Consider the following 27,910-nt stretch of genomic DNA (forward strand, 5'->3'; position numbering starts at 1 on the left):
GTAGAGAATAGACTACTATATTCTTAAATATACGTTGCACGGGATGTTTCGATTACTTTTGAACACTAATTTTCACCTTCAAAGTTTGTCCAGCGATATTTTCTCCATATCCTGTGCGTCCGCGGTATTGCACCTCACTCACACACAGAAAGTCTTATTGAGGCCCTAATATACGTAAAACACGTAGCCAGTATGGTTCTAGCCACCGGTGTAAAGGTTTGTGTGTGAGGTGCTGCGGTCTTGTGGTTAGAAGTTTTCAAAGTGTGACGTTCGGAGTTTGTAACAGGTATGTCCACTTTATTCTGGCATGATTATTTTAAAATAATAATACGGCAGTTTTTTTACCAATAACATTTTAATGTTGTATTGAAGTATAACTATGTATATTAAAATTATGACAGTTGTATTATCAACAGTTTCGGAGATAATATCTAGTTAATCGGATTTTCACTACACCCTGTGTAACTTTATCCTGCCATCACTCTGCAGGGTAAAGTGACTGTTGACAGGATAAAGAAACACAAGTAAAAAAGCTATTTTGACATGGTTTTTACTAACTTGCAATGTATGTATGTATGTATGTTTGTATGTATGTTGAGGTCAAATCTTGCAACCCAATTTGAAGCAGAAATATTCAACCGACTGAGCTGAAATTTTGTATACACGCTGCGGATGACGTTCGCATATAAGCGCCGATATGGGGCATTGGGTCCTTCGATATTGGGCAATAGTCTGCTCAGCGCCGAAGCAGTCCCGACGAGGCTAGGAACCAATTTGATAAAATGTTCCTCGGAGTACCAATTTTGGTTTGAATTTAAGCCCAAGTACTTAATTTGGGGCGTAAGAGGGACCGCCTCACCGCCAATAGGCAAGGCAACATCCCTATCGCTCTTGCATATAGGCATTACAGAACCAGATTGCATTTCGATCGGCGTATAGCGTCAACGATTATCATTTTGGCTAGGTCGGCAGCAATCACTTTCTTCGGGCAGAAGCCAACCTTTCCTTCGAAAACCACGTCATCGGTCGTGGCAAGTAACACCGCAAGCCCAAACAAATTAATGCGCCTAACTGTGAGCTCAGTTGCCACTGTGGCTCTCCTTATTATCCTGGTACTTTCTTCCCCTCACGGCTACTATTGTGTCATCGGCATAACAAATGGTGATCATGCGGAGAAGTTGGACTACTCTGATAGCCAAGTCAAAGCCAATGCTCCAGAGCAGGCGCCTAGTACCGACCCCTGTGGAAAACTGTGGGTAGGTTATGATTATTATGAATATGCATGTGGGTAAGAAGAAGAATAAAGAAGTCAGTCTTGATTTGAGCACGTAGTCTCATTGACCTGTCCCTATACGTTTATATGGCGCAGCCGGTAGGAACACCACACTCCATTCGTCTTTCTAGGCATCTTCCTCCTGATTCATTGAGCAGTACTCTATCTGCAAGGTAATGCCCTATGGTGAATGATGATCTTCAAATAGAAAGGCGCATCGTGGAAGCAATGCGCCTATTTTATTACCACATAAGGAAGAAAGCCGAAGTAATTGGCAATGTCAAGAGATACTGCGATAGCTCCCTGCAAAGGCAGGGAGCTAAAGGCTGGTAGCAGAGAAAAGTCTCTGCTACCAGACCGCTGTATTTATGCAGCGCATCAATTGCGTCTATCGCTCCTCCCAGAACCCGATCTCTGATGTTTGGGCACGTGTCTTTCAAAATGCGTGCACAGCAGTAGATGAGACTTACGATGATGCGCTCAACATCGTGCCAGTTTCATCTAGGAGGGCAATGGGACGGTATCCTAAGGGACAGTCAGCTGGACTATCCTTTTTTCGAAAGGCACAGTCTGCCCACCTTCCAACGAGAATTTATACCCTCTCGGAGGCAGTCGTCAATGTGGCCACGTAATCTACTTCTAAGATGTTTAAAGAGCCAAAAGGCACACCGTCCGGCCCTAGAGTGGCCCTCATTTTAAATACTGACCTCATTATCTCGATATCTGTTACCAAGGAGACATCAAGGAGACGAACCAACTCTTCCACTGGGGCAGCCATTGCAGGCATTACATGCACAAGTACAACTCACATTGTGAATCATGATATGTGCTTTGTTGTTTTACAAGATTGTGATTGTAGGTACTTATTTATTTATTCTTTATTGCACATAAAAAAGTACAAAATGGTGTACATAATGCCTTAAGGCATTCTCTACCAGTCAAACACTGCAGGCATCGTGACTGAAAATAATAATCAGATATCACTTACTGTACTTCAACTGTTTTGAATAAAAAATAATGGATATTGTTTAAAAAAATACTTTTTTTTGCTTTTGTTTCTACTTAAAGAAAAAAAATTGAATCCCAACGAAATCATAATAGTCGATATACGTTGAATTATTAGTGGTAAACTTGTTTTTTTATTCAAACTCTCTTTATCCTGCCACGTTTTCCCTGCTACCCTGTCTATTCACTTTCTCCTGTATGTCTAAAATTTCAACTCGCTATAAGTTCTACGTTTTTACGACTATTTCGTTCCCTCCCGCAAATTCCGTATCATTGATGCACTCAAAAACATATTTAAATCCAAAAAGGTACAAAAAACCATTTACATTTTTTTTCATTCACTTTACCCTGACGGTGCCACTTTTTTGAGAACGAACCTTAGTAGCGTCATCACTCATAAAATTCACTATTATTCGATGCACAACTTATTGGAAAGAGCTTATTTGCAAACTGTGTTCACATGGACCGATTGTTGACATTGACAATTCTTGGTTCCAATTACAAGTCGGAAAAGATTGGTGATAGCTAATGCTGTTTATACTCCCTGAGTATATCATTTCATTTAATGTAACATTAAGTAACAAATGAGATATTTCATTGCGAATTACTTACAAAAAATAATAACGAGAGGCTGGCAACCTGTCACTGCAATGTCACAATTTTCGTTTTCTTTCAACCCCTGTTTGCCAAGAGTGGCACTGAAACTTGAGTAGTTCATATGCTCTGCCTACCCCTTTATGGGATACAGGCGTGATTGTATGTTGTGTTGTTATACTGGATTAGATAGGTAGCTATATCAATAACTCCGTCTCTCTCTAAAACACGTGCAATCTGCACCTGTTGATAAGTAAACAACTGTGCGTTGATTGTGAACTTTATTGCGTAGGGCATATGACTTAGTAAACAAAGCACTTATGATCTATTTCTTATATGAGTCCCAATTATGTCCCAAGTCCCAATTATGTCCCAGGTATGTCCCAGTTATGTCCCAGTTGTGTCCCAATTATGTCCCAATTATGTCACAAGTCACAATTATGTCCCAGGTATGTCCCAATTATGTACCAGTTGTGTCCCAATATGTCCCAGGTATATCCCAGTTATGTCCCAGTTGTCTCCCAGTTATGTCCCAGTTGTGTCCCAATTATGTCCCAATTATGTCCCAATTGTGTCCCAATCATGTCCCAAGTCCCAATTATGTCCCAAGTATGTCCCAGTTACGTCCCAGGTATGTCCCAGTTATGTCCCAGGTATGTCTCAATTAGAATCTATAAAAGGGTCGGAGCGAGCCGACGTGGGTCATTCTTACAATATCTACAAGACTAACAGTGTCCCTGGCTTTCGTGTGTTATACTGGTGAGTGAAGTTGTTCTGTTATTGTTTCTCTGTTTGTTTTTACTTGGAAATTATTTTAAGTGATTGTAAACTTTGAAATTGTGTCTGTGTTTGATTGTGCGGGGACAATATCGTCGTACAGTTGAACTTGGACCCGTGGTGGAATTACTTTACCGTCAGTTGTGGGGTTATTTTAGTATTATTATTTATAGTGTAGTGTTACGTTTTAATTGAAGTGTAGAGAAGTTTTCTGTGCTTTGTTTCATAAGTGCTGTCAAGCAATACAAAGACTGGGTCGATGTATGGCTGGTCCTTGGAGATAAGTCTGTGTTTGGTTTTGTAGGGAGTAATTCTTGCAAAACTAAGCTTAGATTATAGCACGTAAAGGAAACTTCATTCGTTTGTTTAGTTGGTCAGTAAAATTGAACTTAGTAATTTTCTATTTTTATGAGAGTTATAAGCCAGATCATTGTTTGTGACAGACTGTTGTCCGGCTAAGCGCTTTATACTTTGCGGTGTTAAACATAAGGCGATTAGGAGTCTTTTTGTTCCAAGTGGAGGCTTGGGCGCCTTTATTTATACTTACAAAAGGCGTATTTTCTCACCGGCCTCAAAGAGTCCAACTGTTAGATGGAAGTGAGGACTTTCACGATTGACGAAAGACATTAGGAGTAATCCTTACTCACTGAAGTCGGCAGTATTTGAGGCTGGGGTCCTATATATAAATATAATTATTTACTCGGTGCTCTGGTTCATATTGGTGTTGGTCGTGGGGATTTCGGTTGTGATCGATCCATGTCTAAGTAAAGTTTGATCGCAGCTGGGTCTTCCATGTGGCTGGTACTGGTGTGTCCTAGAATACTGGATATACACACGGATAGGGCGATCTACTCTCTGCTACCCTAGCCTGCGGGCAAAAGCAGAGGGGGAGTCAGACCGACACAAGCCTATAGGTTGCTTATCTCAGCTTCGCTGGCTGAACTGTACAGCTTATGGTAGGGATACACTTGTGCATATTATGAACATTAGATCTATGGTAAGTGATGGTCTGTGTTTTAGATATGCTAGAGTAGGGAAAACGATAGGGTTAAGGCACTGGTCCCACTGCGAGCTAGTAAGCTATGAGCTATCGGCTATAAAAACTAACAAAAGATAAGCATCCCCGTGCACATAAAAGAGACACGGCGATTTTGATAGCTCACCGCTGGGCGAGTAACTATAAACATCGCCGTGTCTCTTTTATTTACACGGTAGTGATGATCTTTTGTTCGTTTTTATAGTCGTAGCTCATAGCTTACTAGCTCGCGGTGGGACCAGTGCCTAACGTAGCGTCACACACTATTTCTATGAAAGTAGGGTTCTTTTATGATTGGTCTTAATCTATAATTGGTCAATGTGTATTTATATGGTTAAAATGGACTTTAAATGTGGTGTTTACTATTTTAAAATATGTGGTAAAACTGGTAATTTATAAAATCTCTTATTACTCAATTTATCTGAGTGAAATTAATAATTATGGTAGCAATTTCTGATCTTTTGTTGTATCGACGGGATGCTAAGTGTTGCTAACTGGTTTTGCAAGGTAAATCTTATCAAGTTGGCTAGGGAAACAAACTGTCTTTAGAATAAAAGGATTTGTTTGTTATAGGGTCCAGTGGCATGCGAGCGCCGTCCACTGATGGAAAGTCAAAAGCTTAGAAGAGTTAGTAGACTTACTTAGTTCTCATAAAAGTTAGCGACTGCTCGGTGTTTCGTTACAACATTAGAAAAATCGAGAAGTTATGGTCTATTCTCAGTATTGGGGAAAAGGGGGGTTTAGCTAGGAAAAAAATTAAACAAAATAAAAAAGGGGGTTAGTTCGTAGATAGATAGCCCTTCTGGCTTGGCATAGGACTCTCAATAAAGCAGTTTGATTAAGATTAAGGGATTCATACGGCATCGTAAGGCAGTCCTGCAACTCGAATCCATTAATAGGTCGTAGCCGATGATTACCAAAATATTTTTTATTATTTATTTCATGTATGTTTCACTCACTAACTTCTATTCTAAAAATTTCTTCATACGTCATTAATTTTCTCACACATAACTTTCTAGGCCTAAATCTGATAAAATACTCTTCTATAACACTACCTTATTATGCTACAATAACCTTTATTCTTCTTTAAAATATAAATAAATAAAAATTTAAATATTAGTCAAAAATACAGCTGATACTCATTAAAGGATCTGTGTTATCGCGGTTCACATCGAAGGGTTCTACATACTCACACTGGACGATCACAAGGCCAAATTTACGGGGTATATTTAAAGGGGTTAGTCATACCGTCGATTAGTCATGTAAGTAAATAAGTAAGGTGAGCGAGGTTACAGTACATTACACTGTACTATTTTAACACACTAGTTCATTATCTTAATTATAAAATCCGAGATTCGAGACTTTCTAGAGACAGCCTTGTTTGACTGGCTATTTATTTCTGCTGGCGGGGCATGATGTGGTGCAACGACCCTTAGGCTAATGATGAGATGATGTTGATGATGAGATTTCTTTAATAAAATATTGTTACCCTGATATTTGTTTTTTTTAACCCCCGACGCAAAAACAACGGGGTTATAAGTTTGACGAACACAGCTGGCCCCGTGGCCGAATGCCATTTCTACAACGCGAAACGAAAACGAAACGCCGCGAAAGGTAGTCTGGCACTGTCGCGCCAATACGCAAGAGCGATAGACATATATATCTACGAGCGTTTCGTTTCGTGAGCGTTTCGTGAGCGTTTCGTGAGCGTTTGTGCCATTCGGCTACGTACCCTGATCAGATGGACAATTAATTATTATATTTATTTTTACGCTTCAATAATAATCGCGGTGCCCTTTAAAATCCAATACAAAGGCATTTCTTTTTAACCTGATTAAAAAAAAAAAAAAATACAACCGACTTCAAAAAGGAAGAAATAAAATATTATCAGTATTTTAAGTATGTGCGTTACCGACGGATATGTTTGAAGTCGGTGCCAAGGCAAATTATGAAGAATACCATGATTTTGGGCCAACTCTATGTTAGCGATTAGTTTGGGATTGAGATAGCTGTCACTTACAAACTTTGACGTATGTATTTCGTATGACCTTGCTAATCTCATTATGACCACGATAGACTAATATCTAAATTCAAAAACAGAGATCAGTCGATTGCTCCGAACGAATAGTATTGCTGATTGTACGGTGGATTGGCTTTTACGATGAGCTATGAAATTATGAATAATATACTTAGTGGCGCCGCCACGCCGTGCCATGTTTTTTAGTAAGTGCAATAGCATAAATCCAATGCGTTTTTGTCCTTCTATTAGTACCTACTATTCTAAACAAGTAAACACTAAAGAGTTAATACTACTTTTAGGTAGGTACTTTTGCTAATTTTCTAACCATCCAATATATCCATATCACACAAATATGCGATGGAAACTGACTTTTTCCCCTTTTTTACTTGTTTTTTTTATAAATAAACAATTCAAAGAACATCTATTGTCCACAGGGCCAAAACTTTCTACTTTTAGGTATGTCTAAGTCAGTTAGTCGTAAAAAAAGTAAGGCAACAAAGAAATACATACTTACATGATTACTTTCACTTTTATGACATAACAAAGTACAGATGTTAGGTATTATGTTTACAGTCTTTATAGACAAAAAGCTAATATTACTATTTGGTTTGGCACCGACTTCAAACATATCCGTCGGTAACGCATAATTATGACTTAAAATACTGCTAATATTTTATTTCTTTCTTTTTGAAGTTGGTTATATTTTTAACCTCCGACGCAAAAACGACGGGGTGTTATTTATAAGTTTGACGTGTCTGTTTGTCTGTCTGTCTGTCTGTCTGTGTGTTTGTCTGTCTGTCTGTGGCATCGTAGCTCCCGAACGGATGAACCGATTTAGATTTAGTTTTTTTCGTCTGAAAGCTGAGTTAGTCGGGAGTGTACTTAGCCATGTTAATTGAAAATCGGTCTTCTATGTCGCGGTCGGGGTTTTTTTCGAAATTAAGGAGTTCCCTCAACCCTGCATTGATGTTATCTACAAAGTAGCTCCTTCCGAACAAAAAAATAATCATGAAAATCGGATCACGGGTTTCGGAGTAATCGGTCAAAATATATTGTTTGTAGTGTGTGTTACGCCCCACCTCAACTAGACTATATAAGCAGGTTACATATGTTATTCTAGACATTATAACTCTATACTCCGAGACAGTCGTTTCATTCAACGTCCCACATCACATGGCGACCCTGCCAGTGCGGCCTCGTGCTGCACTGGCGGCGCGCCGCGCCAGCCAGTGAAGTGAGCAACAAGATTTTTTTTTGTGCAATATTTTTGACATTTTGGAGCGTTGAAAGTGTATTAATCGGCAGGACGATAAATCGATGAAGTTAAGGTGAAATAGCGGAACTTTAAAAGAAAATGTGTGCCTCTCCTAAAGGTGAAAATAGACACTTCCAATTATGAAATAGATAAACTCCGTGGATAAAAAGTGTGACCAACTGACATTCGAGTGCGTTGTGAAACCGTGACGTGGGTGCTGAAGACAAGTGGTGAAAAATTTTAAGAGTAAAATTAGAACAATCTAATATTCATAATTATTGACAATTTTAATTTAGAATAATGAACTGTTATTAACAAAAAAAAAAAACTATTTCAATAAAACTGCTTCGTGTTGTTCGTCCGATGGATATTATGAGACCAGACCTACTAGTACGGCTACGTGTGTTTGATTCATGGGGACTCATTAATAAGTGGACTAATATAATATTGCGTTATTAGGTAATTCGGTGTTTTTGATTGTTCTACTTCCAAAGTGTAATGACATTTCCGACTAAGGTATTTCTTTATCTGATTGTATGTGAGTGTGTTTTTCTTTTTCTCTTTCAAACTCTGTCTTGTTTAGGAATAGATACTGATAGTAGTAAAAATGTGGACAATCATTTAGAGTAAGTATGTATTGTTATTTTTAAAAACTTAATATGCTACTTGATGACGAAATAGTAGTTACAGTGTATAATATGGTTAAAAGCATGGCACGTGTTAATTAAATTTTTTTAGCTCAATAATAGTAATTGATTGTATCATTTAATCTCAACTTTGCATTCTGTAATTCAAATTATAAACTTAACAAAATAATTTCTGCACCTGGATACAACATTCGTCATAACGTACAGGTGGGCCGCGTCATTCGCGACACGTGTTCACGTATAAGGAATTGGTATGTAGCTTCTGTTATTACGTCTCAAATTTCAGTTTCAACATAATGCATTATGAATATATTGTGCAATAATTTAGACCACTTTAAATTTATCTTATTCAAACTTAACAATTATTGCATATAGAAAATATAGAAACTTACCGACTTTTGACCATATTCAATTGAAAATTAGTACTTAGAACTATATGTTGTAATAAATAATAATGTACTTTAATGTAAGGTAGGTAATATACATATGATGTTTTCTTGGATTTACTATAATATGTTTACACGGATTTAAGAATATAATAATCATGGCAATGACGTTATAATGTGGAAAATAAACAGATTTAAGATTTAATGGTTTTGTAAAATGTTAAAAGAGGGAAGTTGAATTATTGTACTTACATTGGATGTAAAATGGACTACTGGTATATGAAATGTTTTTGTTATTTAGGTATAGGAATGTTCAAGCTTTGTTTTTATTTTGTGACGGATTTTATTGGTTAGTGGTTTTATTAATGTTGGTAATTGTAAAGGGTAACGTAGAAAGGAATGGGTTGTGTTTTGGATTTAAGTAAGTATGTGAACGAGATTTTGGAAGTCGAGTAAACTGAAGCAGATAAGTTTTTCAAAGAGCGACTGGTCTGATCAACCAAGGGTTGTTGAAATCCTTATTTGTTGAAGTTTACATGGTGTTAGATTAATTGTGGCTGGTATTTGGAAGTTTTTTTTTTTTAATGAGTGTAACTGAAGATAAAAATAAATATGCCTATCGTCTCTTCGGCTGCCCAAGAGGGGCCATGAACGATGAGGTATAGCAAGGGTATGCCAGGATACAAGGCAGGTAGGGAATCCTTGGAGGTCTGATCATGATTTGATCGAGCATCAATCGTGAAGAATCCTTGGACACATGGAAGGTTATTATGTAAGGACGTGTTAAAAGAACTGCCTGTATATGTTGTATGTGTGCGCGCTTAAAAATAAATATCCTTGTATCCTGAGCAAATAAATAAATAAATATAATAGTAAGGTCGGCCGACCAGGTAAGATGCGTTGTGTACCCTTGCCAAGTATTGCACGCTTTAGATGCACGTTAAATAGTGAAGTATACAAGTTATTATGAAAGGACGTCATGAAATATAAATTATGAAAATAAAAATGCGCAGTTTTGAGAATAATAAGGTACCGAACTGAACAGTGACAAAGAAACTTAATAACACATACGTATGTAATGTAACAATTAAGGACTTGACTAAATAACAATATTATTTTTTATATTTCTAAATGTATAATGTAATGTAAGTATAGACATTATAATTTGCTCTTGTTTACTGTTTCGTTATCAACGTGCCACGTTGGTATAAAATTTACTTAAGAATTTTAATTGTAATTTTAAATGTGTAATTAATTAAAAAAAACATTTATTTTGAGTTTTTAATGTACTTTTTTTTAGTATGAACTCTTTTTGTAACATATTTAAATGTTGCAAATGACTTTGAATATTATAATTGGTATTTATAAATATTGGCACTTAACTATTTTAACCATCTTTAAAAATAATTTACTTCAAATTTTTAAAATCATTGATATTTCCTAATTTCCTTGATATTTTTATTTTTTTACTTTGTTTTTTTTTTTGTATGTTTTATATAATTTGCTAGTATAAGATATTTTATCTTTTGCTTAGTTAAAAAAAAAGAGTTTATATGTAGTAAATAAACTTTTTTTTCATTAACAGGGAAGGTGTAGTGTGTGTTACGCCCCACCTCAACTAGACTATATAAGCAGGTTACATATGTTATTCTAGACATTATAACTCTATACTCCGAGACAGTCGTTTCATTCAACGTCCCACATCACATATAAAGCATAAACCCCACATAAAAAGTCATTATTATCAAAACAATCATTATCATCAGGTCCACTTTATAAAAGTGCTGGTTTTCGAGAGAAACTGCTCGAGTTGCTTAAGAAAACACAGAAATCGCCATACATATCCCTTTAATAATTGAGGAGTTTCCTCAACTCTTCATGGATCCCATCATCAGAATAGCTCCAGATTAATATGGGACCACTTTAGAGGTAGCTCCTTTCAAACAAAAGAAGAATTAAGTATTTAAATCGGACTACGGGTTTCGGAGTAATCGGTCAATATGTATTGTTTAAGAAATTCATCATCAATTCATCATTATCATCAAAACAATCATCATTATCAGGTCCACTTTGCGAAAGTGTTCATTTTCGAGAGAAACTCAAGTTAGTCAAGAAAACGTCGACATCACCATACATCATGTGTCTTTAAAATTTGAGGAGTTCCTTCAACACTTGTGTTCATGGATCCCAACATTAGAACTGGAGGGCGATTTTTGAATCACGCATACGGGATTTTGTCACTAAAATACCGTTTGAAAACGGTGATTTGCTTATTATTTTCAGTGACAATTTTCTGAATTCGAACGCGTGAGACTCAAAAATCGGCCCGCAGCTCCAGATTAATTAGACCTTGGTTGGGGTAAATCCGTTCTTGCCAATGTCACTTTTTCCTATTCGCAATTCTGGACAATCTGAATTCTACGCAATTAGTATTTCACCTCATTCGCTATTGTGGACAGTAATTACTTGTGAACAGTGGCGATTCTTCCTGTTCGCAATTCTGCACATTCTGAATTGCACACAAAAGGTATTTCGCCTCATTCGCTTCTGTGCACAACCATTATTTGTGTACAGTAGCGATTCTTCCTGTTCGCAATTCTGCACAATCTAAGTTCCACACAATAGGTATCTATCCTCATTCGCGTCTGTGCACAGCCATTATTTGTGTACAGAATAGTTTCTTCCTATTCGCAATTCTACGCAATCCGAATTCGACGCAATAGGTATTTCACCTCATTCGTTATTGTGCACAGTCATTATTTGTATACAGTATAGTTTCTTCCTCTTCGCGATTCTACGCAATTCGAATTCCACACAATAGGTATTTCACATGCGCTATTGTGCACTGTCATTATTTGTGTACAGTATAGTTTCTTCCTATTCGCAATTCTATGCAATCTGAATTCGACCCATTAGTATTTCATAATTTCACCTCATTCGATTTTATACACAGTCATTACTTGTGTAAATTAGTGATTCTTCCTGTTCACAATTCTACACAATCTCAGCTTCCTCAATCCCCACAAACACGCACAAATAGAAACGCAGAAATCTCCTAACATGAGCGGAGTTTCGTTCTGATCTATTATCAGCAGTTCTACTTCATCAAATGTCACAATGTGAACTATCATACCATGAAAAATACGAACGTTTTCTGAAAAATACGAAAGAAAAGCTTTTCGCACTACATCTGTAATTATTTAGTAAACATTGGCCTATAGTTCGATTTTAACATTTTGTTTACAAGATATATACAGTGCGTATGACGATAGTTAATATTAATAATGCTATATGGAGCTTTGCCTATGCTAGGGCGCCGTGGAAAGCACTTTCTGCGTTTATGCGTGCTTTGTGCGTGTTTGAGGGGATTGAGGATCCTGAGATTGTGTAGAATTGCGAACAGGAAGAATCGCTAATTTACACAAGTGTTGTACTGTGTATAAAATCAAATGAGGTGAAATACTAATGGGTCAAATTCAGATTGCGTAGAATTGAGAATAGGAAGAAACTAAACTGTACACAAATAATGACAGTGTACAATAGCGCATGAGGCGAAATACCTATTGTGTGGAATTCGAATTGCGTAGAATCGCGAAGAGGAAGAAACTGTACTGTATACAAATAATGACTGTGCACAATAACGAATGAGGTGAAATAATCGTACCTATTGCGTCGAATTCGGATTGCGTAGAATTGCGAATAGGAAGAAACTATTCTGTACACAAATAATGGCTGTGCACAGACGCGAATGAGGTGAAATACCTATTGTGTGGAACTTTAGATTGTGCAGAATTGCGAACAGGAAGAATCGCTACTGTACACAAATAATGGTTGTGCACAGAAGCGAATGAGGCGAAATACCTATTGTGTGCAATTCAGAATGTGCAGAATTGCGAACAGGAAGAATCGCCACTGTTCACAAGTAATTACTGTCCACAATAGCGAATGAGGTGAAATACTAATTGCGTAGAATTCAGATTGTCCAGAATTGCGAATAGGAAAAAGTGACATTGGCAAGAACGTCGCATAATCCAACAAAAAATAATTATTGAAATAGGACCACGGGTCTCGGAGTAATCGGTAAATAAAATAAACCGGCTAAGAGTGTGTCGGGCCACGCTCAGTGTAGGGTTCCGTAGTTTCCCGTATGTTTTTCAAAACCTGTTCAGCCTATCAACCTATCAAGTTCAAAATAATTTTCCTAGAAAGTCTTTATAAATTTCTACTTTTGTGATTTTTTCATATTTTTTTAAATTATGGTTCAAAAGTACTAACTTTTGAACCATAAGTTAAAAAAATATGAAAAAAATGTGTGATATATGTAAAGTAAAAAAAATGTGCCCCCACTAGGGGGGGGGCACATTTTTTTTAATTTAGGAGCGACTATTTCCGAAATTATGAGCATTATCAAAAAATAGTTTTAGTAAAACCCTGTTCATTTTTAAATACTTATCCAACAATATATCACACGTTAGGGTTGAGATGAAAAAAAAAACACTCCCCACTTACGTGTAGGGGGGGGTACCCTAATGAAACATTTTTTCCACTTTTTAGTTTTGCACTTTGTCGGCGTGATTGATATACATATTGGTACCAAATTTCAGCTTTCTAGTGCTAACGGTCACTGAGATTATCCGCGGACGGACGGACGGACGGACGGACAGACAGACATGGCGAAACTATAAGGGTTCCTAGTTGACTACGGAACCCTAAAAAAACACGAACCCGAATATATAACCTCCTTCTTCTTTATTTTCGATAAAGAAGTCGGTTAAAAAGTATTTATTTACTATTTTATTTTTACCAACATATGTTAACAAAGACAAAGGATGGTAATTAGTATAAAAGGCTTTTCATTCTAGTAATAAATATTCATTGTTTAACGTTTAACCTACAACAGTGGTGTTATTATCTTCACCCTTCGTCCCATATTTCATCCTTCAGCTCAAAAATATCCTTGTAAGTCACCAGAACTCGAGTTTGACCAAAAAAAAGTGTCTTTGGAGAACTTTCAAAGAGACTCAGGAACACAACTGGCGACCGTAGTAAGGCGACTTGTATGAATTTCAATTGCTTGACAATGTACGCCGCACGCCCGATGTGAACGTGCACTCAGGCCTTACCCTTAGACCGTTTTCACGTTATCCGATCCGATATCGGATGTCAGAAGGATTTTCAAATGCAAAAATCAAAGATGGCGCCTTTAATGTACGGAATATCGGTCCGACATCCGATATCGGATCGGATTATGTGAACACGCACTTACACTAAAACAAATTGGGCCCTCTAATTCAGTAATCTGAATGTGTATTAAATTAGGCTTTTAGATTAAAGTAACAGCTTACTGTAGTGTCTTTTATGGTACAACATGTAATTTTCAAAACTAGTTTGGTAATGAAAAGTGCAGTATAAGAACCGCATTTTTTTATAATTTTCACGCAATTACTCTTCGTACTTTGAACAGGTATGGTATGTTTGTATAACATCAAATTGGTAATTTATTTAAATTGCATACATATAACTTGTTATTTTACTGATAATTAATTATAGTGATATTAACTTAACATACAGTAGGGACAAAAAATGTTTTAATTTTAACATGTTACATGTTAATGCATGTAATAAAACTATGAAGCAGTAGTGGTCCTATAATACTACCCAGTCGTACGCCAGAAAAAATATTTTGTGATCGAACCATTTCGGGTCCTAAATTCATGTTTTTGTATGCAAACTGATTAGGAATATGTTGTTGATTTAGGCAAAAGAATATAGATGCCTTAAATATGTCATTTAATTAGTAGTTGTTCATGACACACTGTGTCATATGCTTTAGTCATAATAAATAAATATTGGGGGAAACCTTACACAGATCAACCTAGCCCCAAACTAAGCAAAGCTTGTGTAGATAAATACATAGAAAACATCCATGACTCAGGAACAAATATCTGTGTTCGTCACACATATAAATGCCCTTACCGGGATTCAAACCCAGGACCGCGGCTTAGCAGGCAGGGTCACTACCAACTACGCCAGACCAGTCGTCATGATCACGCGTTAAACGTATTTATCCTTTCCTCAGACTGATTTTAAGCTCTAATTTGTCAACAGGTCCAACCCTCTTTTCAAAATGGCCGTCCTCAAGTCCCTCCTAATCCTGGCCATATTTGCGGTCCTGGTTTCCAGCATACCCTCGGAGTGGGTGGCGGCGTGCGACCACTTGTGTGAGCGGACGGTGGGCCAGGCGGAGAGGAATGTGTGCTGCCGCTCCTATGGCAAGGGCACTGGCAGCTGCTGGAGGGGCCGCATGTGGTGTAACAACTGATGCTTTACATTATAATAACATCTGTATTAAATGATTCTGAGTTTTACTGGAGTTCCATCAGATCATATTAAATGAGCCGAAGATATATGGATCATTTAATCAAAAATCCAATTCTCTAAGTTCTCTTAATTGCTCTAAGGTTAAATGGAAGAAGGCTAAAAGGGATAAGTTCGCCTTTGTACTTAGTAGCACAAAGGCGAACTTATCCCTTTTAGCGCAAACTTTAATTCGTTCTTAGTAATACCAAGTACGATATAATACGGGACGTACAAAGCCCATACAAAAAAGCGTACCCCTGAAATGTACGGGCCTTTTAGGCTTAAAACTAGATGGCGCTGTTTCGCAGCCTGGAAGTGGTCTAAATCATATTTTCCCCAAATATTATTGCGTGTTTTTATTTTTTATAAGAAGAAGACATATTTCTATATTTTAATATTATGATATCACTTCAATCCACATTTAAAAAAAATGTAGGCATTATCAGTGTAGCTATGCTATTATTTAATAGGTGGCGCTAAAAAATGGAGGTGCGATTCTTAGTCTGAAGAGTGTGTGTATATCCTTGGTAGGTAATGGTATTAACCATTTACAATATTTCTATGATGAATAACCTGATTACTTAAAGATATGCCATTTTTAACCGTCGCCTCATATCTCAAGAAGGACGGTTATCAAGTCGTCTGTATGTTTTTATTTTTTTATTTTTTTTATTTTTTTTAATGTTTGTTCCTCGATATCTCCGTCGTTACTGGACCGATTTTGAAATATTTTTTTTTAATTGAATGTATATGCATACAGATTGGTCCCATTTTTCTCAGAACCCAGTTCTGATGATGGGATCCTGGAGAAATCGAGGGAACTCCTCGAATCTGAAAGGCATACATATAGTGATTTATGTGTTTTTAAAGGAACAGCATGCATTTAGGTACGGAACAGTGACATTTGGTGCAGTAGAACTGCTGATGATGGCCAGAATAGAACTCTTCAAATCTGAACGGCACGCTTATAGTGACTTTGGTATTTTTATAAGAACAGCATGCACTTTCATCCAGAACAGTGACATTTGGTGCAGCGGAATTGCTGATGATGGTCAGAACCGAACTCCTCAAATCTGAACGGCACGCTTATAGTGACTTTGCCATTTTTATAAGAACAGCATGCGCTTACGTCTAGAACAGTGACATTTGGTACAGTGGAACTGCTGATGGTCAGAACCGAACTCCTCAAATCTGAACGGCACGCTTATAGTGACTTTGGTATTTTTATAAGAACAGCATGCACTTGCGTCCAGAACAGTGACATTTGGTGCAGTGGAACTGCTGATGATAGTCAGAACCGTACTCCTCAAATCTGAACGGCACACTCATAAGTGACTTTGGTATTTTTGCAAGAAAAGCATGCATTTAAGTTCAGAACAGTGACATTTATTTATTTAGTTATGTTTGTTAAGCATATTGAGTTTTCAAGTCAAAGTTTGTCAAGCTTCGATTTCTTATAATATAATATCGGATTCATGAGGAATTGAGGAAACTCCTCAAACCTTAACGTTATACGTATATTCATTTATGTTGCCATCTAATAATTAAAGCATTAAAAGCAGTTTTAAAAAATACCTACACATTTCTACATAATCCAACATTCGCAAGTAACTTTCACCAGAACCCGAAAGGCGACGGTTTTTTTTTCTTAAAAATTATATTAAATGGTGTGAGTTCAGGGGGGTTACCATGACGTATTAAAGACGTTCAGTTTAGGTTGAGAGAAAGGGACACAGCTATAGCAGTTACATAGATCCGTCCCTCTCTCTCAACCTAAACTGAACGGCTTTAGGACGTCATGGTAACCCCCCATAGTGGGGACGTTTATCGACAAAATGAGGCCAAACCTTTTTTTTCTTGACCAAAGCATGAAACTTGCCACAGTTGTTCCTTATATCAAAATAAGCCGATTAAGATCGGGAGCCTTCGGGAGCCTCCCCCCTGGGGCTCGGGAGGGGGGGTCAAAGTACCGCTTCACCCGGCTTGCTTTGAAAAATTCTAACATAGCCCGTTTAGTTCATAGGTCATGTTTGGTATCGTTTTCGAGTAAATCAATAACGTAGAATTCATTTTTGGTACTAAAATTATAATTTAATGGTAAATAAAATAAAAAAAAATTAAAAGTTTGAAATTTTCATCTATGATTTACAAATTAAAGTCATCATAAATGTCAAACTGTTTGCTTTTTCTACAAATGAAAAATATGATATGAAAGCCTATTTAATATAGATTATGAATAATATAACTTTTACCCACCTTTACTAACGTTAAGTTTCATAAAAAAAACTTTAAGCCGCGCGGCGTCGGGACGCCGCGAGCGTAATTTTAAAATACCTTTATTTTAAAAAACTCTATTAGAACCCGTTTAGCTATTAGGTCATGTTTAGTATCGTTTTCGAGTAAATTAATAACGTAGAATTTAGTTTTGGTACTAAAATGACCATTTAATGTTAAATGTAATAAAAAAAAAATCATAATTTTCTGTGAGTTGCAAATTCAAGTCACGATAAATGTCAAACGGTTTGCTTTTTCTATAAATATAAAAATATGATATTAAAGCCTATTCACAAAGGATAGTACGCGTTCACCTACGCGAGCTTAGACTGTGTGCGGGGAACGCGCCTCTTTCATATATTTGATCGCCAGTGTCAGAGGTGTGTTAATGCATAAATAGAAAAAGCTTCATTATTATTGACTCTGGTGTCGACAACGGCAACACTCGGGTCGGACCACACGATCTAAAGACCGACTGTACCTGTTATTTATTCATTGTAGTGAATCCTGAAAGAAATTTATATAATAGTATTTTATACAATCGTGATATAATACAAAACTTTTCAGTCGAGTACCATGTGTAGTACGGTACGAGAGTGAAAAGCTTAATTATATCACTATTGTATACAATACTTTTTCTACGAGTCATCATCTTCATCATCAATGGATGGAAATATGTATCACCATTCATGCAAGTTAAAATTAATGTCAATAGAGTCGTTCACCGTTGTATCAACATCGAATTACCTAGCAACCAATTGTTTGTAATAACCGTCTCTGATTGGCCGATAACGCGACAGATAAAAAAAATGTGTTTCAGATGCAGGAAAATTTGCTAGGTATCGCAAATTAGTATAGAAATTGTAAGAAGTTCTATTTTTGAAATTATTATAGTTAACTAAAGTCAATTATAATGAGCTTATTATAATTGAGTCGGAACTGCCATAGAGTATCCAACACTGAAAAGTTAGCACTTATAGTTTAGTCTGTGGTGTTCTAATTGACAGATTACTCATACTCATACTCATACTATACATTCCCTTCACAGAAACATAGCTGGGTACATATGGAACTGCATAAAGAAGGCTCTACCCTCTTTATGCAGTTGCATCGGTTTTTGCAACCTGATTTACATTTACATCTTGTAACTTCTAAGCATATACTGGCCACTTCAGTGTTGTCTGACCAGTGTGGTACCCATTCGTCTCCTTCTTCCTTCCATCCCCAAGAAGACGGGCTTGGCAAATTTTGGTGTGGCACCAACGCCTGACTCCAAACAAGAACGCCCTGAGTCCCATTTCTCAAAACTGAAAGTTACAAGTTACAAGCGGAAGTCTCTTTCCAACTTGTCATATTAGACATTGACAACCAGTTGAAAATTGTAACTTGTAGCTTCGAGAAATGGGCCCCTGGTACACTGTGCGCAGTATATGCTGATCGAAGGCAGCCTCTGAAGGAGGTATGTTCTCCAATTGTCGATCTTTTCTGGTACCTAAAGAGGTAGGTACTTCGACCACTCATTCACCGTTGCGCAACGACTTGGTCTGAAACAATATGTGCATTATCATTTTAGAGTCTACAACTATCAAATTACAACTTTTTGGTGGATCACGTAACCTTCAGTTTTACCCACTTACGTTACGTACCATAGAAAATTATTACAAACTTTAGTAGAATCTGATTTGCCTCTGATATTGCTCCATCTTGTAATAGTTTGACACCTTGAGTGGCCTGGCTAAGCTTCAAAGCCAAAAGAAAACGTTTCTAGATTAGACATAGTATGGGATAGGTACGATAAACGCAGCTTGAAACGATCAACAAGGGAGAAACATGGCCACCCAATGCTTCAAACTATTACGAGATGGAGCAATGTCATAGATAGGCTAATCAGATTCTACTAAAGTTTGTAATTATTTTGTATGATAGGTAAATGTGTAATAGTGAAGGTGATCCACCAAAATGTTGTAATTTGATAGTTGCAGAATCTGTTTAAATAAAATGACAATGCACATATTGTTTCAGATCAAGGGTCCTTACGCAACAGTGAATGAGTGCCGGAAGAACCTCTTTACTAAAAAAGATCGACACTTGGAGAACATACCTCCTTCCGAGGCTGCCTTACTTCATAATATACTGCCATTTGTCTAAGACTGGGGCTAAAGACATGCCAACCACACCCTTGCTGCCGACGCATTAGGACACCACGGACTCCACTGCCAGTCTATTGCTGGCCGAATTTTGTGACACACTGCACTTAACGATTTAATCCGCAAGGCTCTCGGCACAGCGAACATACCGACAACCCTCGAACCTGTCGGCTTGTCAGCAGCAGACGGAAAGCGGCCTGATGGTTGCTCGCTTTTGCCTTGGTTTCTGGGACGACCCTTGGCGTGGGGCGTGACCTGTGTGGATACCTTGGCTCCGTCCAACGTCTAACGCTCGGCCCAGAAACCAGGGACTGCTGCTGCAAAACGCCCAGTTTAAACGCGCAAATATGCATTTTTAAAAAACAACTACATATTTGCGGCAATTGCATTTGAAATATTTGGACCATGGTCATCAGACACCAAGCATTTCGTGAAGGAAGTTTCCACCAAACTTGTCTGGGTGTTTGGTGACATACGCATAGGCTTTTACATTATATTTTTTATTTAAAGAAAAAGCAAACGGTTGACATTTTTGTTGACTTGAATTTGCAAATTATAGATGAATTTTTTTTTTAATTTATTTACCATTAAATTATAATTTTAGTACCAAAAATAAATTCTTTGTTATTAATTTACTCGAAAACTATATCAAACATGACCATATAGCTAAACCGGGTCTAATAGAGTTTTTAAAATAGAGGTATTTTAAATTTACGCTCGCGGCGTCCCGACGCCGCGCGTCTTAAAGTAATTTTTTTGTGGAACTTAACGTTTGTGAAGGTGGATAAAAGTTATATTTTTTATAATCTATATTAAGGCTTTCATATTATATTTTTTATTTATAGAAAAAGCAAACAGTTTGTCATTTATGATGACTTGAATTTGTAAATCATGGATGAAAATTTCAAATTTTTTAATTTTTTTTAATTTTACTTACCATTAAATTATAATTTTAGTACCAAAAATGAATTCTACGTTATTGATTTACTCGAAAACGATATCAAACATGACCTAATAGCTAAACGGGGTCTAATAGAGTTTCTAAAATAAAGGCATTTTAAAATTACGCACGCGGCGTACCGACGCCGCGCGTCTTAAAGTAATTTTTTTGTGGAACTTAACGTTAGTAAAGGTGGATAAAAATTATATTTTTTATAATCTATATTAAATAGGCTATCATGTCATATTTTTTATTTATAGAAAAAGCAAACAGTTTGTCATTTATGATGACTTCAATTTGTAAATCATGGATGAAAATTTCAAATTTTTTAATTTATTTTATTTTATTTACCATTAAATGATAATTTTAGTAATGAAAACGAATTCTACGTTATTGATTTACTCGAAAACGATACCAAACATGACCTATTAACTAAACGGGGTAAGTTAGAATTTTTCAAACCAAGCCGGGTGAAGCGGTACTTTGACCCCCCCTCCCGGGCCCCAGGGGGGAGGCTCCCGAAGGCTCCCGATCTTAATCGGCTTATTTTGATATAAGGAACAACTGTGCCAAGTTTCATGCTTTGGTCAAAAAATTTAAGGTTTTTCAATAAACTCCCCAACTACCAGGTTATCGAAGAAAACCGGCCGATCGAGAACTAAGTAATCTTATTGTGGGATTCCCAGACTTGAGGATAATATTGCCGGTTAGGAAACTTGTTTGGCAAGACATGTTGTGATAATATACATCATAATGGTAGTCGCTGGTAAATAACCATAAAAATGACGGTTTTGGTTTATTTATAGATCATTCAATCGCTTTCCCAGGCTTTCAAACAAAAAAAAAATAGTAAATCTAAATCTGTTCATCCGTTCGGGAGTTACGATGCCACAGACAGACACGTCGAACTTATAATATCGCCGTTTTTAGGGTTCCGTAGTCAACTAGGAACCCTTATAGTTTCGCCATGTCTGTCTGTCCGTCCGTCCGTCCGTCCGTCCGTCCGTCCGTCCGTCCGCGGATAATCTCAGTAACCGTAAGCACTAGAAAGCTGAAATTTGGTACCAATACGTATATCAATCACGCCAACAAAGTGCAAAAATAAAAAATGGGAAAAAATGTTTTATTAGGGTACTCCCCCTACATGTAAAGTGGGAGCTGATATTTTTTTTCATTCCAACCCCAACGTGTGATATATTGTTGGATAGGTATTTAAAAATTAATAAGGGTTTACTAAGACCGTTTTTTGATAATATTAATATTTTCGGAAATAATCGCTCCTGAAGGAAAAAAAAGTGCGTCCCCCCCCCCCTCTAACTTTTGAACCATATGTTTAAAAAATATGAAAAAAATCACAAAAGTAGAACTTTATAAATACTTTCTAGGAAAATTGTTTTGAACTTGATAGGTTCAGTAGTTTTTGAGAAAAATACGAAAAACTACGGAACCCTACACTGAGCGTGGCCCGACACGCTCTTGGCCGGTTTTTGTCATGTCATGTCGCGTAGTCATATATGTCTGGTCAGGGTATACGTAGCACGTAGCCGAATGGCACAACGCTCACGGAATGCTCACGAAACGAAACGCTAGTAGATATCTATCTCTATCGCTCTTGCGTTTTGCGCGACAGAGCCAGACTACTTTTCGCGGCGTTTCGTTTTCGTTTCGCGTCGCAGAAATGCCATTCGGCTACGGGGCCAGGCTTTACTTGGCAGCATGTCTTCCTCTTCCATAGATACCTATCACCTATCACACGTCATCTCATCATTAACTTGCTTTCGCTTCATATCATACTAGCTTTTTCCCGCGGCTACACTCGCGTTAGAAAGAGACAAAAAGTAGCCTATGTCACTCTCCAATCTCTCCATCCCTCCAACTATCTCCACCTAAAAAATCACGTCAATTCGTTGCTCCGTTTTGCCGTGAAAGACGGACAAACAAACAGACACACACACTTATAGTATATGGATTAGCAACACGTGAGCCAGGTAGGTATGCACCTGTTTGGATAAAAACTAATGCAAATGTTGTCATGTGAGACCGGTTTGTTGGGTGTGACAGCGATACAATAAGGAAAATACTTTGTTTACAAACACTTAGGGTGACCTATGGATGCAGCTGCATTAGATTAGAGATAAAAAAAAACCGGCCAAGAGCGTGTCGGGCCACGCTCAGTGTAGGGTTCCGTAGTTTTCCGTATTTTTCTCAAAAACTACTGAACCTATCAAGTTCAAAACAATTTTCCTAGAAAGTCTTTATAAAGTTCTACTTTTGTGATTTTTTTCATATTTTTTAAACATATGGTTCAAAAGTTAGAGGGGGGGGGACGCACTTTTTTTTCCTTTAGGAGCGATTATTTCCAAAAATATTAATATTATCAAAAAACGATCTTAGTAAACCCTTATTCATTTTTAAATACCTATCCAACAATATATCACACGTTGGTGTTGGAATGAAAAAAAATCAGCCCCCACTTTACATGTAGGGGGAGTACCCTAATAAAACATTTTTTTCCATTTTTTATTTTTGCACTTTGTTGGCGTGATTAATATACATATTGGTACCAAATTTCAGCTTTCTAGTGCTAACGGTTACTGAGATTATCCGCGGACGGACGGACGGACGGACGGACGGACGGACAGACAGACATGGCGAAACTATAAGGGTTCCTAGTTGACTACGGAACCCTAAAAAAACATTGTAGCGGGGGTGTGTGCGGGGCGAGAGAAGGGAAAAGAAGTATATTATGAACAATAACACGTACCGGCGTATCATGCTTCCAATTTTATCACTTATCCACGTGGATAAAGCATCCGTCACGTTTTAGAAACTATGTCAGTGAGTGACAGATGTCTTATCCTCGCGGATAAGTGATAAAATTAGAAGCATGATTCGCCGGCTGTATAAGTGAAAGATTCGGAACGAAGACGTGTTCCCCAGCCAGTTAGGGAGAGAGAGAACTGGAGCGGAAGCACGTTGTGGATAGTCCTTAATAGCAATGCACGGTCGAGAAGTTTCCAAAGTTGCAGAACATTCTTCATGAGAATTTTCGGTAACTTCTGAGAATGTTCTCGAGAACGAGAATTTATCAGAATACTTAGTAACTTCGTAGTCTATACCATAATTTCGTCGAACTCAGCAAGTCAAGACGTAGTCCCGTGGTAGTGCGCTGGCTTCGAATGCCGATGTTCTCAGGTTCGATCCTGACAGCGATCTTTTTGTTTTTATTTTGTTTGTTTTTTTTTTGTATATACATATATTGGCATGACCAAAAACAGGCATCAAGAAATAATAGTTCGGTACGTAATTTAAAAAAGTCAGGACTGAAACTGTGAAGTCTGAAAGTCGAAATGTTCCCTGAAGTATAGTGAAAATTAAAGCAACTTATAGTGAGAATTTAGGTAACTTATCACTTATCAACAAAATAGTTAACTATAATAGACAATATTATACCTATTATATCGGAATTTGTATCCCTAAGACTCGATACATAGCAAGTTTCAAGCGGCGAGCCGAACCAATAGTAGGTAACTAAAACATCAGATCCGTTGTTTTCACTCAACCAAAAGTAAATAAGGAAAAATGAAAATGCATATCTTAGGAAAACCCGCAGTGTATTATCCTACGCCTATCTGTAAGGAAACCCTACTATCAACAATAATATTCAATGCAAGAATTATAACTACTTACTTGACACATAGAACTTAGGCTACTAGACTCTTATCGAATTTGGCACAAGAAATGATTGTTTCTGTAGTATTTGACATAAGAAACCATTTTTTATAGATTTTGGGTATTAAAAGTGTATGGTGGCTACGTATTTTCGATTAATAAAAATGTGTGTAATATTTATTTTAAGTTTGTCCACCGAAAACATGACATGATGAACTTTATGCCTCATACTTAAATGTCAGAAAATTTTGTGTTCAATTCGATTTAAGTCATCAGACAATCTAATAATGTTGTTTTTGCCTGATTAAGTTAAAGTAAACTTTATAAATTAAAAATCGAAATAAGATGTCATATATTAAAGAAAAAATGACGGACACCACCAGTGGCGAAGGCCGGATTAGAACCGGCGTCTTTAGCAATCCGGGCTAAACGCCATGAACCCCTAGTCCACCCCGTCACAGCGGAAGCCGTCGAAATTTCTCTTCTATTATGCCATCTTTGTAAGACTAGGCGTCTTTGACCAACTCTAACGGCAAGCAGTAGGTGCTTGCACCTCCTATACGAAACCTTTACAGTAGGCTTAGCACATGATGGCCGCGGGAGTATGTCGCCGCGAGATAGAGGACACGTCTTTGTCTAAGGGCCAGTTGCATCAACAACATTTGACAGACACATCATCGTCACGCAGCAAACGTCTATGGAACTTCCCATACAATAAAATTTAACGAACGCTTTAACGGTGACAGACGTTTTGATGCAACCGGCCCTAATTGTATTAATGACATAAGGACAGGTAGTCTATCTCGCGGCGACATACTCTCGCGGCCATCATGTGCTAGGCCTGCAGGTTTACGTTATAGACAGATAAAGTCTTAGAAAAAAACGTACCTCAAAACCATACAGAAAAAGGTACGGTGACCTAGATGGCATTACACCTTTTGGGGACGCTTCTGGGCTAGATGGCGCTAATATTAATATTTGACATCTTAACACATCAAGTTAAGAATATGAGCTAAATTGTGAAACCTGAAGTTCAAAAGTTTTAAGCGTGTGTCGAGAGATGGCAGTCTATGCACTGTGATTACAGATTCCACTTTGACAGTAGCTCTCTATAATACTCGATCCTCTTTACCCTACGAAAAAGAACGACGCAAATACTTGGTGCGACACAGTTGCTAGAGCTTCGTTACTGAATTCCCTTTTTTTAATGCGATAGGAGGCAAACGAGCAGACAGGTCACCAGAAGTGTTGGGGTGCGTTGCCGGCCTTTAAGATGGGTGTACGCTCTTTTCTTGAAACGATGCTTCCTGATACACTTCGACCCATCGGGATCTTTTGTGCAATTACCCCCTACGATCGACCATGAAACGATGCTATACGATAGCGTTTATGCACTTGGCTACGCACCGTCACCCATACCACAATGAGAAGGCACACTGTCATTTTATCGGCGACCGGTCTGGCTCAGTCGGTAGTGACCCTGCCTGCTGAGCCGCGATCCTGGGTTCGAATCCCGGTAAGGGCATTTATTCGTGTGATGAGCACAGATATTTGTTCCTGAGTCATGGATGTTTTCTATGTATATAAGTATGTATTTATCTATTTAAGTATGTACATATATCGTCGCCTAGCACCCATAGTACAAGCTTTGCTTAGTTTGGGGCTAAGTTGATCTGTGTAAGATGTCCCCAATATTTATTTATTTTTATTTATCCCGCCAGGCGGCGCCTATGCAAGTGTCTAGGCATGTCACTGTCATTCATATGTGAGAGAGCGAAAACAAATATCATCTGCTCGCTCTCACGTATGAAATTCTTTATCTGTGCAATGGACTAATAGGGTGGCGCCATCTGTCATAACCTTTGAGTGTGCCTCCTCATTGAACCCATGCATATTCCATCCCACAATTCATTTTTCATAAGGGTCGCAAGAAAACCCTAACCTAACTTAGGCCTCGCTTCGCTTCGGTCAATAATAGGTTTGTTATAACGTAACGTTCAAAGTTCATTACGCGGCCTTTCTCACAAGCGCAAACATAACTATGATACGATATGCCATCATGGAATGCCAGTGCCAAACTTCGGGCTTCATTATCAGACCTTGAAACCTAGTCGTGGTCAAAGTTCATTATAAGAATTTTCTAAGAAACCAGAAAACAGCTATGATACGAAGTTCCATCATGTAGTTCCAGTTCATATCTTCCGGCTCCATCATCAGACCTTGAAACCTAATCGTAGTCAAAGTTCATTACAATACTTTTCTAAGAAACCCAAAAACAGCTATGATACGATGTTCCATCATGTAGTTCCAGGTCATATCTTCCAGCTTCATCATCAGACCTTGAAACCTAATCGTGGTCAAAGTTTATTACAAGACTTTTCTAAGAAACCCAAAAACAGCTATGATACGATGTTCCATCATGTAGTTCCAGGTCATATCTTCCAGCTTCATTATCAGACCTTGAAACCTAATCGTAGTCAAAGTTTATTACAAGACTTTTCTAAGAAACCCAAAAACAGCTATGATACGATGTTCGATCATGTAGTTCCAGTTCATATCTTCCGGCTCCATCATCGGATCAGTTCAACAATATCATATTATTGTATTGTCATCAGAACTACATACAGCTGCCAATTTTCATTACGCTACGATCCTTGGAAGATGGTTAAATTAGCCTCCGCAGATTCCATTACATAGTTAGTTACATACACGACGACCTAATAAAAGCGTGTTAAAAACTTGTATCTTCGTCTGTCAATGAAAAGAAAATTGTAGTAAGTATGTATGGAATGCATATAGACTTACTGCGTTTTAACTTTGAGGAGCAGCGTGAGATACGAGATTTCTTTAAAGTAGTGACGATATAAAGAGGCAGCCGCGTTTCGCTTTGGTTTATTAACCCCCGACGCAAAAATGACGGGGTGTTATACGTTTGACGTGTTTGTCTGTCTGTGGCATCGTAGCTCCCGAACGGATGAACCGATTTAGATTTAGCTTTTTTTTGTTTGAAAGCTGAGTTAGTCGGGAGTGTTCTTAGTCATGTTTCATGAAAATCGGTCCACAACTTGTCGCGGTCGGGGTTTTTCCAAATTTTAACTGTGTGGTTAGGTTAGGTTCAGTGATTAAAAATCGAACACTTTTTTTTAAATTTATTTATTAGTCATTAAAACACAATTTTTAAAATCAAATGATATGGTCAGTTATTGACAACATTTTATCACTCACGCCGTGGCTTGCGTGGGCGACGGTCGCGCGATAGTCGCGCGACGGCGATGCGACGCATACGAAATCAAACCTTATCGATATGGAAGTATGAGACGCGACGGCGACGGTCGCGCGACCGTCGCCCACGCAAGACACGGCGTTAGTGCGTTTTCACATTATCCGATCCGATATCGGATGTCGGAAGGATTTCAGTAGAAAAAATCCAAGATGGCGCCTGTAATGTATGGGATATCGGTCCGACATCCGATATCGGATCGGATTATATGAAAACGCACTTACGGCTCAGCCACGACATTGGT

The 27,910-nt window shown here is 37.7% G+C and overlaps 2 protein-coding genes across 2 annotated transcripts in view; both read left to right on the forward strand.

The window, feature by feature from the left end:
• The window catches only part of LOC125239273 (zinc finger protein OZF-like), an 85,173-nt gene extending 69,827 nt beyond the window's left edge, over positions 1–15,346 (forward strand). The window contains exon 3 of the mRNA XM_048146811.1: positions 15,102–15,346. Within this exon, the coding sequence (XP_048002768.1) occupies positions 15,102–15,145 (44 nt within the window). The 3' untranslated portion in view covers positions 15,146–15,346. The remainder of the gene's footprint in view (positions 1–15,101) is intronic.
• LOC125239275 lies at positions 15,121–15,346 on the forward strand. The gene has a single exon (XM_048146813.1). The coding sequence runs from the start codon at positions 15,121–15,123 to the stop codon at positions 15,313–15,315; it is 195 nt and encodes a 64-aa protein (XP_048002770.1). The 3' UTR covers positions 15,316–15,346.
• Positions 15,347–27,910: the final 12,564 nt, after the last annotated feature.

This window comes from Leguminivora glycinivorella, chromosome 25 (assembly GCF_023078275.1).
Source record: "Leguminivora glycinivorella isolate SPB_JAAS2020 chromosome 25, LegGlyc_1.1, whole genome shotgun sequence".
Lineage (NCBI taxonomy): Eukaryota > Metazoa > Arthropoda > Insecta > Lepidoptera > Tortricidae > Leguminivora > Leguminivora glycinivorella.